The 13,184-nt window shown below is 49.9% G+C and overlaps 1 protein-coding gene across 2 annotated transcripts in view; it reads right to left on the bottom strand.

The window, feature by feature from the left end:
* Positions 1 to 2,548: 2,548 nt before the first annotated feature.
* Positions 2,549 to 13,184, bottom strand: part of ARIH2 (ariadne RBR E3 ubiquitin protein ligase 2) — a 53,070-nt gene continuing 42,434 nt past the window's right edge. For both annotated transcript variants that reach the window (XM_044253607.1, XM_044253608.1), the window contains 8 exons: positions 11,623 to 11,740; positions 10,584 to 10,634; positions 10,472 to 10,493; positions 8,165 to 8,316; positions 7,233 to 7,376; positions 6,548 to 6,616; positions 4,992 to 5,075; positions 2,549 to 4,767 (listed from right to left, as the gene is read on the bottom strand). In XM_044253607.1, coding sequence (XP_044109542.1) covers positions 4,696 to 4,767; positions 4,992 to 5,075; positions 6,548 to 6,616; positions 7,233 to 7,376; positions 8,165 to 8,316; positions 10,472 to 10,493; positions 10,584 to 10,634; positions 11,623 to 11,740 — 712 coding nt within the window. In that variant the 3' untranslated portion in view covers positions 2,549 to 4,695. The remainder of the gene's footprint in view (positions 4,768 to 4,991; positions 5,076 to 6,547; positions 6,617 to 7,232; positions 7,377 to 8,164; positions 8,317 to 10,471; positions 10,494 to 10,583; positions 10,635 to 11,622; positions 11,741 to 13,184) is intronic.

Consider the following 13,184-nt stretch of genomic DNA (forward strand, 5'->3'; position numbering starts at 1 on the left):
CGCTGAGCAGAGAGCCCAAAGCGTGGCTCATCCCAGGATCCTGAGATCATGACCTGAGCCAAAGGCAGAGGCTTATCCCACTGAGCCACCCAGGCGCCCCATATTTGCAGGTTTTTTAAAAAGATTTTGAGACAGCAAGAGTGAGAGAACAAGCAGGGGGCGGGGGCAGCAGGCAGAGGGAAAAGCAGAGAGGGGGGGGAAGCAGGCTGAGCAAGCAGCTCAATGCAGGACTCCACCCAAGGATCCTGGGATCACAACCTGAGCTGAAGGTAGATGCTTAACTGACTAAGCCACCCAGGCGCCCCTTATTTCCAGTTTTTTTGTTTTGTTTTGTTTTTTAAGATTTATTTATTTGACAGAGAGAGATCACAAGTAAGCAGAGAAGCGCGGGTGTGGGGGGGCAGGCCCCCTGCTGAGCATAGAGCCTGATGTGGGGCTCTATCCCAGGACCCTGGGATCATGACCAAAGCCAAAGGCAGAGGCTTTAACCCACTGAGCCACCCAAGTGCCCCTTATTTCCATTTTCTTTTTCTTTTAATTTAATTTATTTATTCGACAGAGAGAGAGAGAGATCACAAGTAGGAAGAGCAGCAGGCAGTGATAGAGGGGGAACCAGGCTCCCCGGTGAGCAGAGAGCCCGATGTGGGGCTCGATCCCAGGACTCTGGGATCATGACCTGAGCTGAAGGCAGAGGCTTAACTCACTGAGCCACCCAGGCGCCCCTTATTTCCAGTTTCTAACAGCAAACACTTTTTGTTTTACCAGCAGTGGTAACGTTGCGCAAATTACTTCGTATTTTGAACGGCTCAGTGATGTGCACTGTGACAGCACCTACCTCACGGGGCTGCTGTGAGGGAGGACTAAGTGGGTACAGGCTTAGGCACTATTAGTGTGATTGTCTTGTGGGGACAGAAACCAATCAATAGCTGTCCTCAGTAACCAAAACAGGGCCCAGTACCGGGACAGTGCTCTGATTGCTGTACCTGATACAACATGGAAAATCCCTCCTCTAGACTTTACTAGAATATGCTACCTTCTCTTGTTCATTTTTAAGTATTTTTTAAAAGATTTTATTCATTTGACAGACAGAGATCTCAAGCGGGCAGAGGCAGAGAGATGAAGCAGGCCCCCTGCTGAGCAGAGAGCCCGATGCAGGGCTCTAGCACAGGACCCTGGGATCATGACCCAAGCTGAAGGCAGAGGCTCTAACCCACTGAGCCACCCAGGCGCCCCTTAAATATATTTTTTAAAGGTTTCACTTATTGGAAAGAGAGAGACCACACACCATGGGGAACAGCAGGCCAAGGGAGAGGGGGAAGCAGGTTCCCCACTAAGCAGAGAGCCCATTGCAGGACGGGATCCCAGGACACTGGGATCATGACCTGAGCCAAAGGCAGACACTTAACCGACTGAGCCACCCAGGTGCCCTCTCGTTCATTTTTAAGATCCCCAAGGGTATAGTGCCAAGGCCATGGTACCCCGCCCACTGATCTACAACAGTAGCCCTTTAGTCCTGGGATGTTCACTAGTGATGAATTCCATCTCTGTGCCCCATGCTCTGGAGGCTCTGAGAGGCTAGAGCCTGTGGATCTTTTGCACACAATGGTATGCCCAGGGGCCATGCATGGGGCTCAGCACACCGGAAGGCCAGGGATGAGAAGCTGTGGAGTTGACAAGCAGTGTCTAGGGCCTCTCTGGCCTTGCCTGTCCCGTGCATGCTGAACACAGCTTTGGAGCCTTAACCTCTGAACTATGGCTAAAGTTGCTGCCACTCTTGCCAAAAGTGGGGACCCCCTCAATTCAGAACCCAAACTCCACTTCCTGTCCTCAACCCTTGGGATTAAACTCCACACACTTGGGTTTCTGTCCAGAGTTCTAGCTTTGTTTTTTTTTGTTTTGTTTTGTTTTTTTTAAAGATTTTATTTATTTATTTGAGAGAGAGAGAGACAGTGAGAGAGAGCATGAGCGAGGAGAAGGTCAGAGAGCGAAGCAGACTCCCCATGGAGCTGGGAGCCCGATGTGGGACTCGATCCCGGGACTCCAGGATCACGCCCTGAGCTGAAGGCAGTCGTCCAACCAACTGAGCCACCCAGGCGTCCCCAGAGTTCTAGCTTTGTAACTCCAGAGTCCCTGTGAAGCTCCCCCACCCCCATACTGTATAACCCTAAGCTTCCATGTCTGCTTTGGAGGGACTCAGGGGGGTTCTGAATGAGGGACTCGGGGCCTCTGCAGGAGCTGTGGGGCATTCCCACTAGTACTCGGCCGCAATCTCAGGATCTCTTTGTGGGGGGAATGGTATGGCCTGCAACCCAGGGAGGGAGAGGAAAGTAAAAACGGGCAGGATATTCAACTTCCCTCCGTAGATACCCTCTCCTCAGAAAGCCAGACACAGCAGGAAGGCAGAACAGAGGCCCCCGGGACCTTCACAGCTCTCTAGAGGAGGGAGCTGATCAGCAGGAAGGCCCTCAATTGGTGCACATTGGCCAGAATCCCCTGGGGTGTTGGTTCAGGAGGTTACCTGGATCCTTGGAAGGAAGACTCTACACAATTTTATAATCAGAAACTTTATTTTGAATAAACCACTCAACATTGAGCAGATGACGTTGCCTCAACTTTTTCTTTGAAGAAAACAAAGATATTATAGTAAATTCATGAAAACACTGTGCCTTCCTTTATCTTCTATCTTTTGTAGGGCAGAACAATTCTGCCTGACCTTTCCCATCTTCCTGATGATGTTGGCCAAGGACAGCCCCTGGGGGCACAAACGGAAGCTCTCCACAAGTCAGGGGCTGCAGGCTACAGTCTGGGTACCAGGGTACCATGTGGTAGCTGTGCAGGCCGAGAACTGCCCAGGATGCCCAGGGTGTGACATAAGGCACAGAGCTGCAACGCCTCTGCATGGCGGTGACACAGGAAGGACCTGACGGAGTAGGCAGCAGAGACACCCAGCCCCAGGTCCTGTAGCAGGCCCGCTCCTCCTTCAGTGAGCTCCCCGCCATTCAATTCTGGGCTCATGTGCTGCACTCCTAACTTGTTCTCCCACTCCACCCCACAGTCCCTCCCTTGAGGATGACAGGAAGAGACAAAGCCTGGTTGGGACTGGAGGGGAGACAAGGAGCCTGCAGCCAGCCGTGTATCCCATGATCCCAAGAATTATAGCTGCCCTCTGTCTTCAAGAGTGATTCAGTTTACAGCTAACATGGTCCCTGGGAAACTGCTGACTGAGGTGAGAATGTCTGAGTATCAAAGGACTTCCTCTGGAATATTCACAGACCTCCCAAGCAACTCTTCCAGGAGGTGAAGGAGGCCCTGTCGAGTACAGACAGCTCTGCCCGCCTCAGAGTGGGGGCAATGAACCAAGCCACAAAAACTCCAGGTATCACAGATGTAACATTTAGAAGGCTCACAGAACCAGGTTCAGGACAGGCAGGACACCACACCAACCACCTGTTCCTTTGTACTCAACTGTGCAGAAGCTGGCCCTCTCCCCTGGCCAGCCCTTCCAGCATAGTAGCTGGGACCACAAATCCAGGACCCTCCTGGCCTCAGACTTCCAGACCTCTGAGCAGCCACTCTGGAGGAGGAGAACAAACTCCTGATAACATGAAAAGCACTTGTGCAAACAAGGCCCCTGAGTCCGGAAGACCTGTGCCCTTGTGTGGGCCATCCTTAACTCTGACCCTGAAGTGCACCAGAGACAGTGTAGCAGCACAGCGTCAGGTATGCACAGCCGTGTGTGAACCTGGTTAGTTATATCACTGGAACACTGGCACAAAAGAAAGGACCAAGGTAAAATGAACTTATTTTGGGGAATAATTGCTTTTAAAAGTAGATCTCGATCTTTAGGAGACAAGAGGAAACACTGCTGAACTCATGTCCCCACCTATACCGTTATGGTCTCTGGCCTCAGTGACCAGACCCAAAGAAACCTGGAAGAAAGATGAGCCCACAGACACACAGCGCCATCGGAGATGACGACACCCTGTGACAAGGCCCCTTTCTGTATTATCTCCTCACTGCAGGGTAAGGCAGGTACACCCGCCCACAAAGGGTCCCCAAGGACCGGGCAGAAGGCATGATGTGATTCCCTGCGCTCCATGCCCGTTACACAGGCCAACTCAACTCCCCACCGTCTGCCACCCACGCTTTTCCCTTGAGACACCAGCTGTGGCCAAACACAGGAGAATCTGGAAAACAGAGACCACCCTGGGGCCCTCTTGCTGGAGACATTCTGAGGCAGGGTGGGCAGGCAGCATGTTACATTCTAAGTAAAATAGCTAGAGGGTAAAACACTCCAATGCCGATTTATTTTTAAAAAGGGTTCTGTGTAATTCTATGGTTTGTCTTTTTTTTTTTTTTGTATAATTATACAACCTTTGAAAATTACATAAGTTGTAATGATCTAATACTATTAATAATCATTCAGAAAAAACTTTCCCTCCCTCCCAACAACCATCCAGGGGGAATTAAAAGTCCTGAAAAGAGGCCAATTCAACATGGCCTCTACCCTGGTAGAAACAAAAAGCGAAAAGATGAGAAGAAAACAGAAATGGACTGTGTGTGGCCAGTGTCTGTTAGGAGTGGGGCCCGGGCTGTTGCCTGAGGTGGTGAAAGGCAGAGCCTGCAGCATGCAGTTCGGCAGCCGGGAGGCCTCGCAGCCACATCGTCCTCACTCCTGCGCGTCCGTGTCCCAGTCTAGGTGTCATGGAAGTCCTTCAGCAGGGTTCTCCTCCGCTGCTCTGCTATGTGCATCTGGTTCTCTAAGTCCTGCACCAGGGAAGCAAGATGGTGCTTGCACCGCCCAGTCCCGAGTGCACGGACCAGCCAAAGCCACACCCACCATGTCAGGGGCTTCGAGGGCACAAAGGCACTGCCCTTCCCACCCTTCCCTACAGAGCTTCCGGTCCACATGCTGACAACCCTGTCGCCTGCTAACAAGCCGGTCCTCCCAGACCTGCAACAGAGGCACCAAGAAGGAAGGAGACACTTACCCCTCTGTCATAGCTGTCTGCGCGCTCCACCTTCCACGACAGGTTCTCGATCTCAGCCTCCAGCTGAGCCTGTTGGTATTCAAACTGTATGGGCAGAGCAGGAGGGTCAAAAGGAGAGGGGCTGCAGCCGGGCCAGGGCCTGCAGATGGAGGGGCAGACGCAGTACCTGAGGCTCGTATGAGCTACAGACAGCCCTGAGCCGGTCCTCAGAGAGCAGGGCTAGCTCCTATCGCCAGAGCCAGAATCCAGTCAAAAAGCTACCTGAAGAGCGCAGCCAGGTGGCAAGGCCACACTCACCCTCCAGCCCGAAAGAGAGGGGAAAAAGTTAAGCCACTGAAGACAGTATTCCCCACATACAGGCAACAGATGCTGCAAAAACAAGTCAAAATGGATATTCACAGACATGGTCGGAGTACTTCCTTTTTCCAGCCCTTCCGGAAATCAAGTCTTAAAAATATTCAAACCATTCGACTTGGTAATTGTACATCCGCTGTACATTTATACACGAAGTGTTCCTCAACATCTTACAGTAATGAAAAACAGCAACAACGAACGCCCGACCTGATGGGACGGCCATGTGATGAAACATTTATGCACAGTTTAAAAATGGTATTTAGTAGCCTGGTAAATAAGGACAGCGGCAATAATAAATGGTCATAACAACAAAATGGCAGGTATATAATTAACAGTAAGTGTAGAAATAATTTTAAAAGGCTGAAAAACGCTAACAGTGGCCATGTCTTTTTGGTGGGATTACGGATGATGCAAATGTTTTTCTGTTTTCCAACATTTAAACAATACATGCGAACTACTTTATCATCAGGGGACATGACCCATATCTAAGATAGAGAATTAAACAAAGATGTAAAAAAGCCCACTATAAATTAGGAACGTGCGAGCTGGGCGTCCTCCTAAAGCATGGATGCCAGCCTCCCACGTGGCCACAGAGTGTCCTGTAACTACGGCCATTCAGGAGCTTTGGTGTATCTGCTTTGATACTACACAAAATGCCAGGGCCTAAAGTCTATTTTAGAGAAGTCTAAAGGAGAACTGAATTTTTTTTGAGAAAGAGAGAGAGTGAGCGAGCACATATGCACACAGGGGTGAAAGAGCGAATCTTAAGCAGGTGCCGTGCTGAGCGTGGAGCGGGGCTCAACCTCACCGCCCTGAGATCATAACCTGAGCCAAAACTAAGAGTCACCCAGGCGCCCTAGGAGAGCTACCTTTTTTTTTTTTTAATTTATTTGTCATAGAGAGAGAAGCGAGAGCAAGCACAGGCAGACAGAGTGGCAGGCAGAGGCAGAGGGAGAAGCAGGCTCCCTGCCAAGCAAGGAGCCCGATGTGGGACTCGATCCCAGGACGCTGGGATCATGACCTGAGCCGAAGGCAGCTGCTTAACCAACTGAGCCACCCAGGCGTCCCGGAGAGCTACCTTTTAAAACTGACAGTTTTGCCCTCCCAACAACCCGGGTCTGGTCCCCACTCTCCTGGAAAGTACGGGTAGACAAGGGTATCTCTGAAGCTCAAGGGCACAGCACAGGACTGCTTGGCCTTACCAGCTTCTTCCTGGGTCCAGATTCCATGTAGTAGGCATACGGGTAAGTGTACTGCAGGGTGTACCGGCACTGGAACAGAAGAGAGAAGGCGCGTGCACGTGTGACCCAACCCGCACGCGTCCCTGGTGGCTTTCATGACTCCTACCCTACCACGCAAGTGAGCCTGGCTCTATAGGTACAGGCTTGAAAGAAATGACACCAAGCCAATCAAGGATGAACTGGGGGACAACATGGGAAAAGCTGAAACAGAAATGGTCACAGAACACACGGTTCCTTTTTCCAACTGTGATTTATCACCAGCAGCTGCCTCAATGGCTCTTCCCTCGAGTCGGACATCAGAGTCCACACATCTATCTCAACACTTGTCCAAAGATAATCTCTTAGTTTCTTCGAGTGACCGTGGATAGAACAAAAGAAGAAGGGCTCTAGTTTCCCCTGCACTTCCCTCCCTGTGGCTGAGGTAGTTTAACTCTTCTTGGAAATCCCCCGGCAGCCAGCAGCAGGCTGGGTCCTCAGTGGGCACAGCCCAGGGAACTGTGGGCCCAGAAGCAGAAGCATACAAAGTGATAGGAAATGCTGGGCTCCCCTGCCCCCAAAACTGTTTCCCACCCTCCCATCCTCAGATGTCTGGGCCTGACAGGGCCAGGTGCTGGGCCAGGGATCAGAGGAGGGAGGGGGTACAGACCTTGGCCAAGAGCTTGGCAGCATTCTGTAGGTACTGCCAGTCGATCCACGTCCCCAGATTATTCATGACTCTCTCCTGAATCTTCTCATGAATCCGCTGATAGGTCTGTGCCTCCAGCTGCAAGCTCTTGTTGTGGTTTTCCCACTACAGGGCACAGAGAAAGGTGCGCAAGTCCAGACGGAAGTTCAGAACAGACACTTTGGTTGGCACAGCATGGCCACAGCTTCATCTAACTTATGGGGACTGTGTGTCCTTGAGAGGGCAGGACGAGGACTTTTTCTTCTTTTTAACAATTTATTTATTTGGGAGAGAGGGTAGAGAGCACGCCCCCAGGGCAGGGTGGAGGGGCAGAGGGAGACGGAGAGAAGCAGACACCCTGCTAGGTGCAGAGCCCAATGTCAGCTGATCTCATAATCTGAGCCGAAATCACTAGTCGACTGCGACCAAGCCGCTCAGGTGCTCCAGGAAGGGGACTTCCTCAGACCATATACTGACCCTGTCCTAAGCAGCGCCTACCATTCAGATCACTCTACCATCTAGGGCAACAGGTCTTCAGCCCTGAGGACGAAACAAAGCAGCACACTGGTCTACTGTGCTTAGAAAGCAAATGCGCCATACTCTGTGGGCTTCTGAAGGGTCTTCCTAGGAGGAAGTGCCCTCTAAATCTGATTAAGATTGTACCAGATGTAAAAGACTACCTGATGTTCCCCTCATTGTCCTTCAACCCATGATTCAAAGAGCGCTATTGGTCATGGCTGCCCTGTGGAGCCCAAAAGCCACATTTATGGAAGCACCACTCAGGCCCACTACAGGAGCTCCTCTCCCTGACTTCTGTGTGCACATACCGCACACCAGTCCCTGGGAGTTCTCCCTCAGCACGCCAGTGGGAAAAAGCCCACTCACGAGGGGCAGTTTCCAGAGAAGACGCCTACCCTCTCAAAGTAGAACAAGTACTTCTTGAGGGCCTCCCTGGCCTGGGCCTGCTGGCTCTGGTTGACAATGTCGGGGTTCTCCTTGTACCGACTGCACTCATAATACTCGCTGCCATGGGTCTTCCAATCTCCTAGACACATCCAGCAGAAGTCTGCAAAGAATAGAAAATGAGGTATTTACACCCACAAGGTAAGCCGACATTCCTCCAACAGCAAAGCGGTGAAACAGACAGATCCTGGGAAAGGGTAGAGGTGTGGGGGTTGTTACCCGCTTCCTATGGGTGCCTGTTTCCAGGAGGAATGTGCACCTCTCCTCTTTGACACATAACACTGTCCCTATAGCCCTTCCTTGCCACTAGGTACAACAGCCAACAGATACTCGCTGTTCCATAAGCACATAACTTTTTTTTTTTTTTAAAGATTTTATTTATTTATTTGACAGATAGAGATCACAAGTAGGCAGAGAGGCAGGCACAGAGAGAGAGGAAGCAGGCTCCCTGCCGAGCAGAGAGCCTGATGCGGAACTCGATCCCAGGACCCTGAGATCATGACCTGAGCCAAAGGCAGCGGCTTAACCCACTGAGCCACACAGGCGCCCAGCACATAAGCTTTGTACCTTCTTAACCCAACACAGGAGGGTGCTGACTGTACAAGACCACTGGTGTGCTGTGTCAGTGCCACCGAGAGAAGCAGAAACTTGTCCAGTGAGGCCCATCTGGCCATCCGGAACACAGGTTTGCCTGACTACCTCCCACCCTCACGAAGCCTGTCCTAAGAAGATTTTGTACAAAAATTAGGAATAAAGGCTTTCACCTATTTTGTCATTTCTTAAAAAAAGAACACTTCTATAAAACCAACAGCTACCCAATAGTTCCTACTCAGAATTATGAGTCTGCTTCTACACTGAGGAAACCAAGAGGTAAAAATAAAGATCCACCAAAAATAAAAAAAATTATAAAAAAAAACAAAAGCCCACCAAATATTAGAATTAAAAAAAAAAGAAAAAAGATCCACCAAACATCCGACATTTACTGTGGTCTAATGGCAGGTGGCCAACCACAGTTCCGCTGATGGCCAGATCTCTAGCCTGTCTGATGTATACCCTATCTCTGACAAAGACCCTGACAGGGTTACGGTAAACCCTGTTTTCCAGGATTCAAGATGGTTCACTGACTTCTCCAAAGGACCTCTTATATAAAATCTGGGGAGGCTAAAGCCAAACTCAGAGACCCAGAGTTCATTCTCCTGGGAACCTTCACCAAACAGCAGCAATACTGCGATCCCCTTAATCTTGCTGCTTGCTCCTGTCTTAAACACTACTGCACTGCTTAGGGTTACCTGTAGAGGTGGTCAAACTATACAGGAATGCAAGGGATGGCGGCTAACTCTGGGTGGTGAGGGATGGGAAGACTGTGGGGAGGGATACTCAGGGGACTTCCTGGGTATTAGGAGTATGATGCGTACCGGGGTGTTCACTTGCCATTTCTCTTTAAACCATATGCATGTCTTATGCACTGTCCTAAGTGGATGATACACGCCCCTCTCACTCAAACACAGAGTGGGATACCACTGAGGAAATATGCCACTACCCACAGCCTGACTTCATGCTATACTTCACTGTCACTGTTCCCTTCTAATTCCTTGTCATGTCCATTCGGATTATGGTGGGCTCTTGGGAAAACAGAGGAATACCATTAGGTGAATCCTTACAAAGAGAAACCCTCAGGGCCTTCTGTTCAGCACTGTAGCTGCGATGTAGGAGACCTGTTTGTACATACTTTCTACTTGAACAAATTTCTTTACTGCATCTGACAGGAAGGAAAGCAAAGCCAACAGGTTCCAGGTAATAACCTACTCCTGATGAAGGCGATCTGAAAAGCTGTATCAAAAGCCCTTGTAGAAACTTTGTAAAACCTCAAAGGAAAACTCTTCTGTGACTCCCGCCAATAAAACAGCCTGTTCTGAAAGGTTATCTGTAAGGTAGCACAGATCAGCCCCCATTACTTACCTGCCTTGGCAAAAATAAAAAGAGCACACTAAATCTTCTCGGACGACTGAGGATCATGAAGGTCTAAGAGTCATGCCAACTGTGACTTCTATCTGTGTCAGCAAGATGGCAGTGAGATTGTAAGAGCACCAGAAGAGAGAGATAAAAGACCAAGAGCTGCTTTGGGCTGGGTACTGTAAGTGACTGCGGCCGCCCTTCGTCACTTCACTACAAAAGCACTCACTAAACAAGCCGTGGAGGCCCAGCACAAGAAACGCAGACTGTGCCCCTGGGCCTCGTGCACCACACCTGGAACTCACCGTGTTTACACTTGGAGCATTGCTGTCAGAGGGAAACAGAAGAGAACATGTTAAGGGAACGCTGACCAAAGGCTCCACGGCACATATGCAAAGGGTACGGGCTTCTGCTCACCATGTGGTTGCAGCCTCCGTTCTTCTCAATACAGATGTTGCACTTGGGACACTGAGGAGACAGAAGGGCGCCGTTAGGCTCACACACCACCAGGCTGGTTCTAAGACAAATTACACAAAGCTCCTGGCACCCGTGCCCAGTAGCTCATCGTGCGAGCCCTTCTGGGGAGGAGCATCTCACTTAAATGTGGCGGGTCGCTGAGGCTGGAACAGCAATTCAAGGAAATGAGGTCAGCACGTTTGGCTCTGAAACACTCCAAGCACCGGCTGAGCCCCACTAAGTCTTCCACCATCTGTCTCTGCCACGAGGCTGCTCAGATTAAGCACAGCTAAGTCAGCACAAAGCTGCCTGCTTGGGAAGAATGCCAAAGCAACACAAGCACTGCCCCCTGGACCAAGTCCTGGTTGGCTTGCCTGAACGCCTGCTCCCGCAAGAGGCCATCGGAGCAGCCACTAACACTCACTTGCTCTCACTGAGAGATGCCCCAACCTAGACAGCAATGCAGAGACCAGCGTGATGCTCTGCTCTCCCATGGCCACGAAGCAGACTGTTAATGAGGTCATGGTCACGGCTGTGCTGTGAGTGCAGCAACTCAGCACATGACCAGCTCAGGGTAGGTGCTGAGTCACCCAGGGCTTGAGGGGCTGACCGCCATGTTTTCCCATGGGAAATTTCAGAGTGAGAACAGGGCATGCCTGGGCCTGCAGCAGAGCCTTGCTCTTTACTACATGTTGTGATCAACCACCTCTCTTCCAGGGCTGTTAAAGCCCAGAGGCACTCAAAAAACCCAGGTTTTTCTAATTAGTCACCCCATGGGTCAAACTTTTCCAGGTAGTTCAGCATTTTATTAAAAGAAATGCACCCAACACATACTATGATAGTCCACTGCAAACTCTGCCAAGTCTGGGCAAGGGTTTGCAGCCTCCAGCAAGGGCCCCGGGTCCCTGGGTGTGCTGCTCTCAAATGTCCAGCCTCCTGGGCGAGGCCCTAGGCAGCATTAAGGAGGGCAGATCCATGACAGGTAAGATACAGTCCTTACGTCTTTAGTGTGAGCACTAATGTAGTTGGCTGTTTCAGAGTCGTCTGCACACTTCGTGAGCCATTTCCGGATTGTGGCGCAGTCTGTGGGGGCGTGATACATCTGACGACACTTGAAACTTAAAACCAGAAAAGAAAAACATTCAAATAATTGTTAGGTCAGGGTCCCATGTTTTCCATTTTCCTTCTATCCAAGCCAACAGATCCTGAGTTAGAGTTTCTCAAAGAAGTCACGTCATTTTTCAAGGCCTCTGAGATCCTTACTTACCTAGAACTATACTGAAATATTGTATGAATTTCTCTTCAATCTAAGCACTTCTAAGTCATACTCTTAATAAACCTCAATAAAATGCTTCTGTCTTAAATAAGCTGTGCGGTGTCAATTCTCCCTTAAAGGATGTGAAATTCAGAGTTCAGCTTCTCAAAGGGCATGGCGAGGTTCTTTGAGATGGATAACTAAGTTGGGATCCAAGGCAGAACCAAGATCAACTTTTTTGGGAGCCCTAACTCAGCTCCCAGTCAGATGTGCACAAGATATACACACGACAGAACCTGTTCAGTCAGCAGGGCCATGATGCCCCTGACAATGCCTGAAACTTAAAATCCGAAAAGAAGGGACGCCTGGGTGGCTCAGTTGGTTAAGCGGCTGCCTTCAGCTCAGGTCATGATCCCAGCGTCCTGGGATCGAGTCCCACATTGGGCTCCTTGCTTAGCAGCGAGCCTGCTTCTCCCTCTGCCTCTGCCTGCCAATCTGTCTGCCTGTGTTCACTCTCTGACTAATAAATAAAATCTTTAAAAAAAAAAATCCGAAAAGAAAACACTCCAACACTTGCCTGGCTAGGTTTCCATGTTTTTAATTTCCCTTTTGTCCAAGCTAACACAATGTCTGGACAGTAAATGCATGAAGGCAAACTGTCTAACCCATGCCCCAGGGAAAGAAGTTTATAATGTGGGACACGGGGGTGTCTTTGGCTCAGGTCATAATCTCAGGGTCCTGGGATCGAGCCCCATGTAAGGCTCTCTATTCAGTGGAAAGACTGCTCCTCCCTCTTCCTCCACATGTGCTGTCTCTTTCGAATAAATAAAATCTTTAAAAAATAATAATAGGGGCGCCTGGGTGGCTCAGTGGGTTAAAGCCTCTGCCTTCGGCTCAGGTCATGATCCCAGGGTTCTGGGATGGAGCCCCGCGTCGGGTTCTCTGCTCCGCAGGGAACCTGCTTTCTCCCCTTTCTCTCTGCCTGCCTCTCTGCCTACTTGTGATTTCTCTCTGTCAAATAAATAAAATCTTAATAAATAAATAAATAAATAAATAATAATAATAAAGTGTGATACAAAGGATGGAGAGCAACTACATTAGTGGTTTGTGTTTTGTTTTAAGGTAAGCTCCATGCCTAGCATGGATCCCAACATGGGGGCTTGAACTCATGACCCTGACGTCAAGACAACAGATGAAATCAAAAGTTAGACACTTAACTGACTGACCCACCAAGGAATGCTTATGTTAGTGGTTCTTCATCTTTGGTGAGCCCCCGAGCCCCTCAACAATGTTTTGAAAGGCAAGAA

This window comes from Neovison vison, chromosome 6, assembly GCF_020171115.1.
Source record: "Neovison vison isolate M4711 chromosome 6, ASM_NN_V1, whole genome shotgun sequence".
NCBI classification, from domain to species: Eukaryota; Metazoa; Chordata; class Mammalia; order Carnivora; family Mustelidae; genus Neogale; species Neogale vison.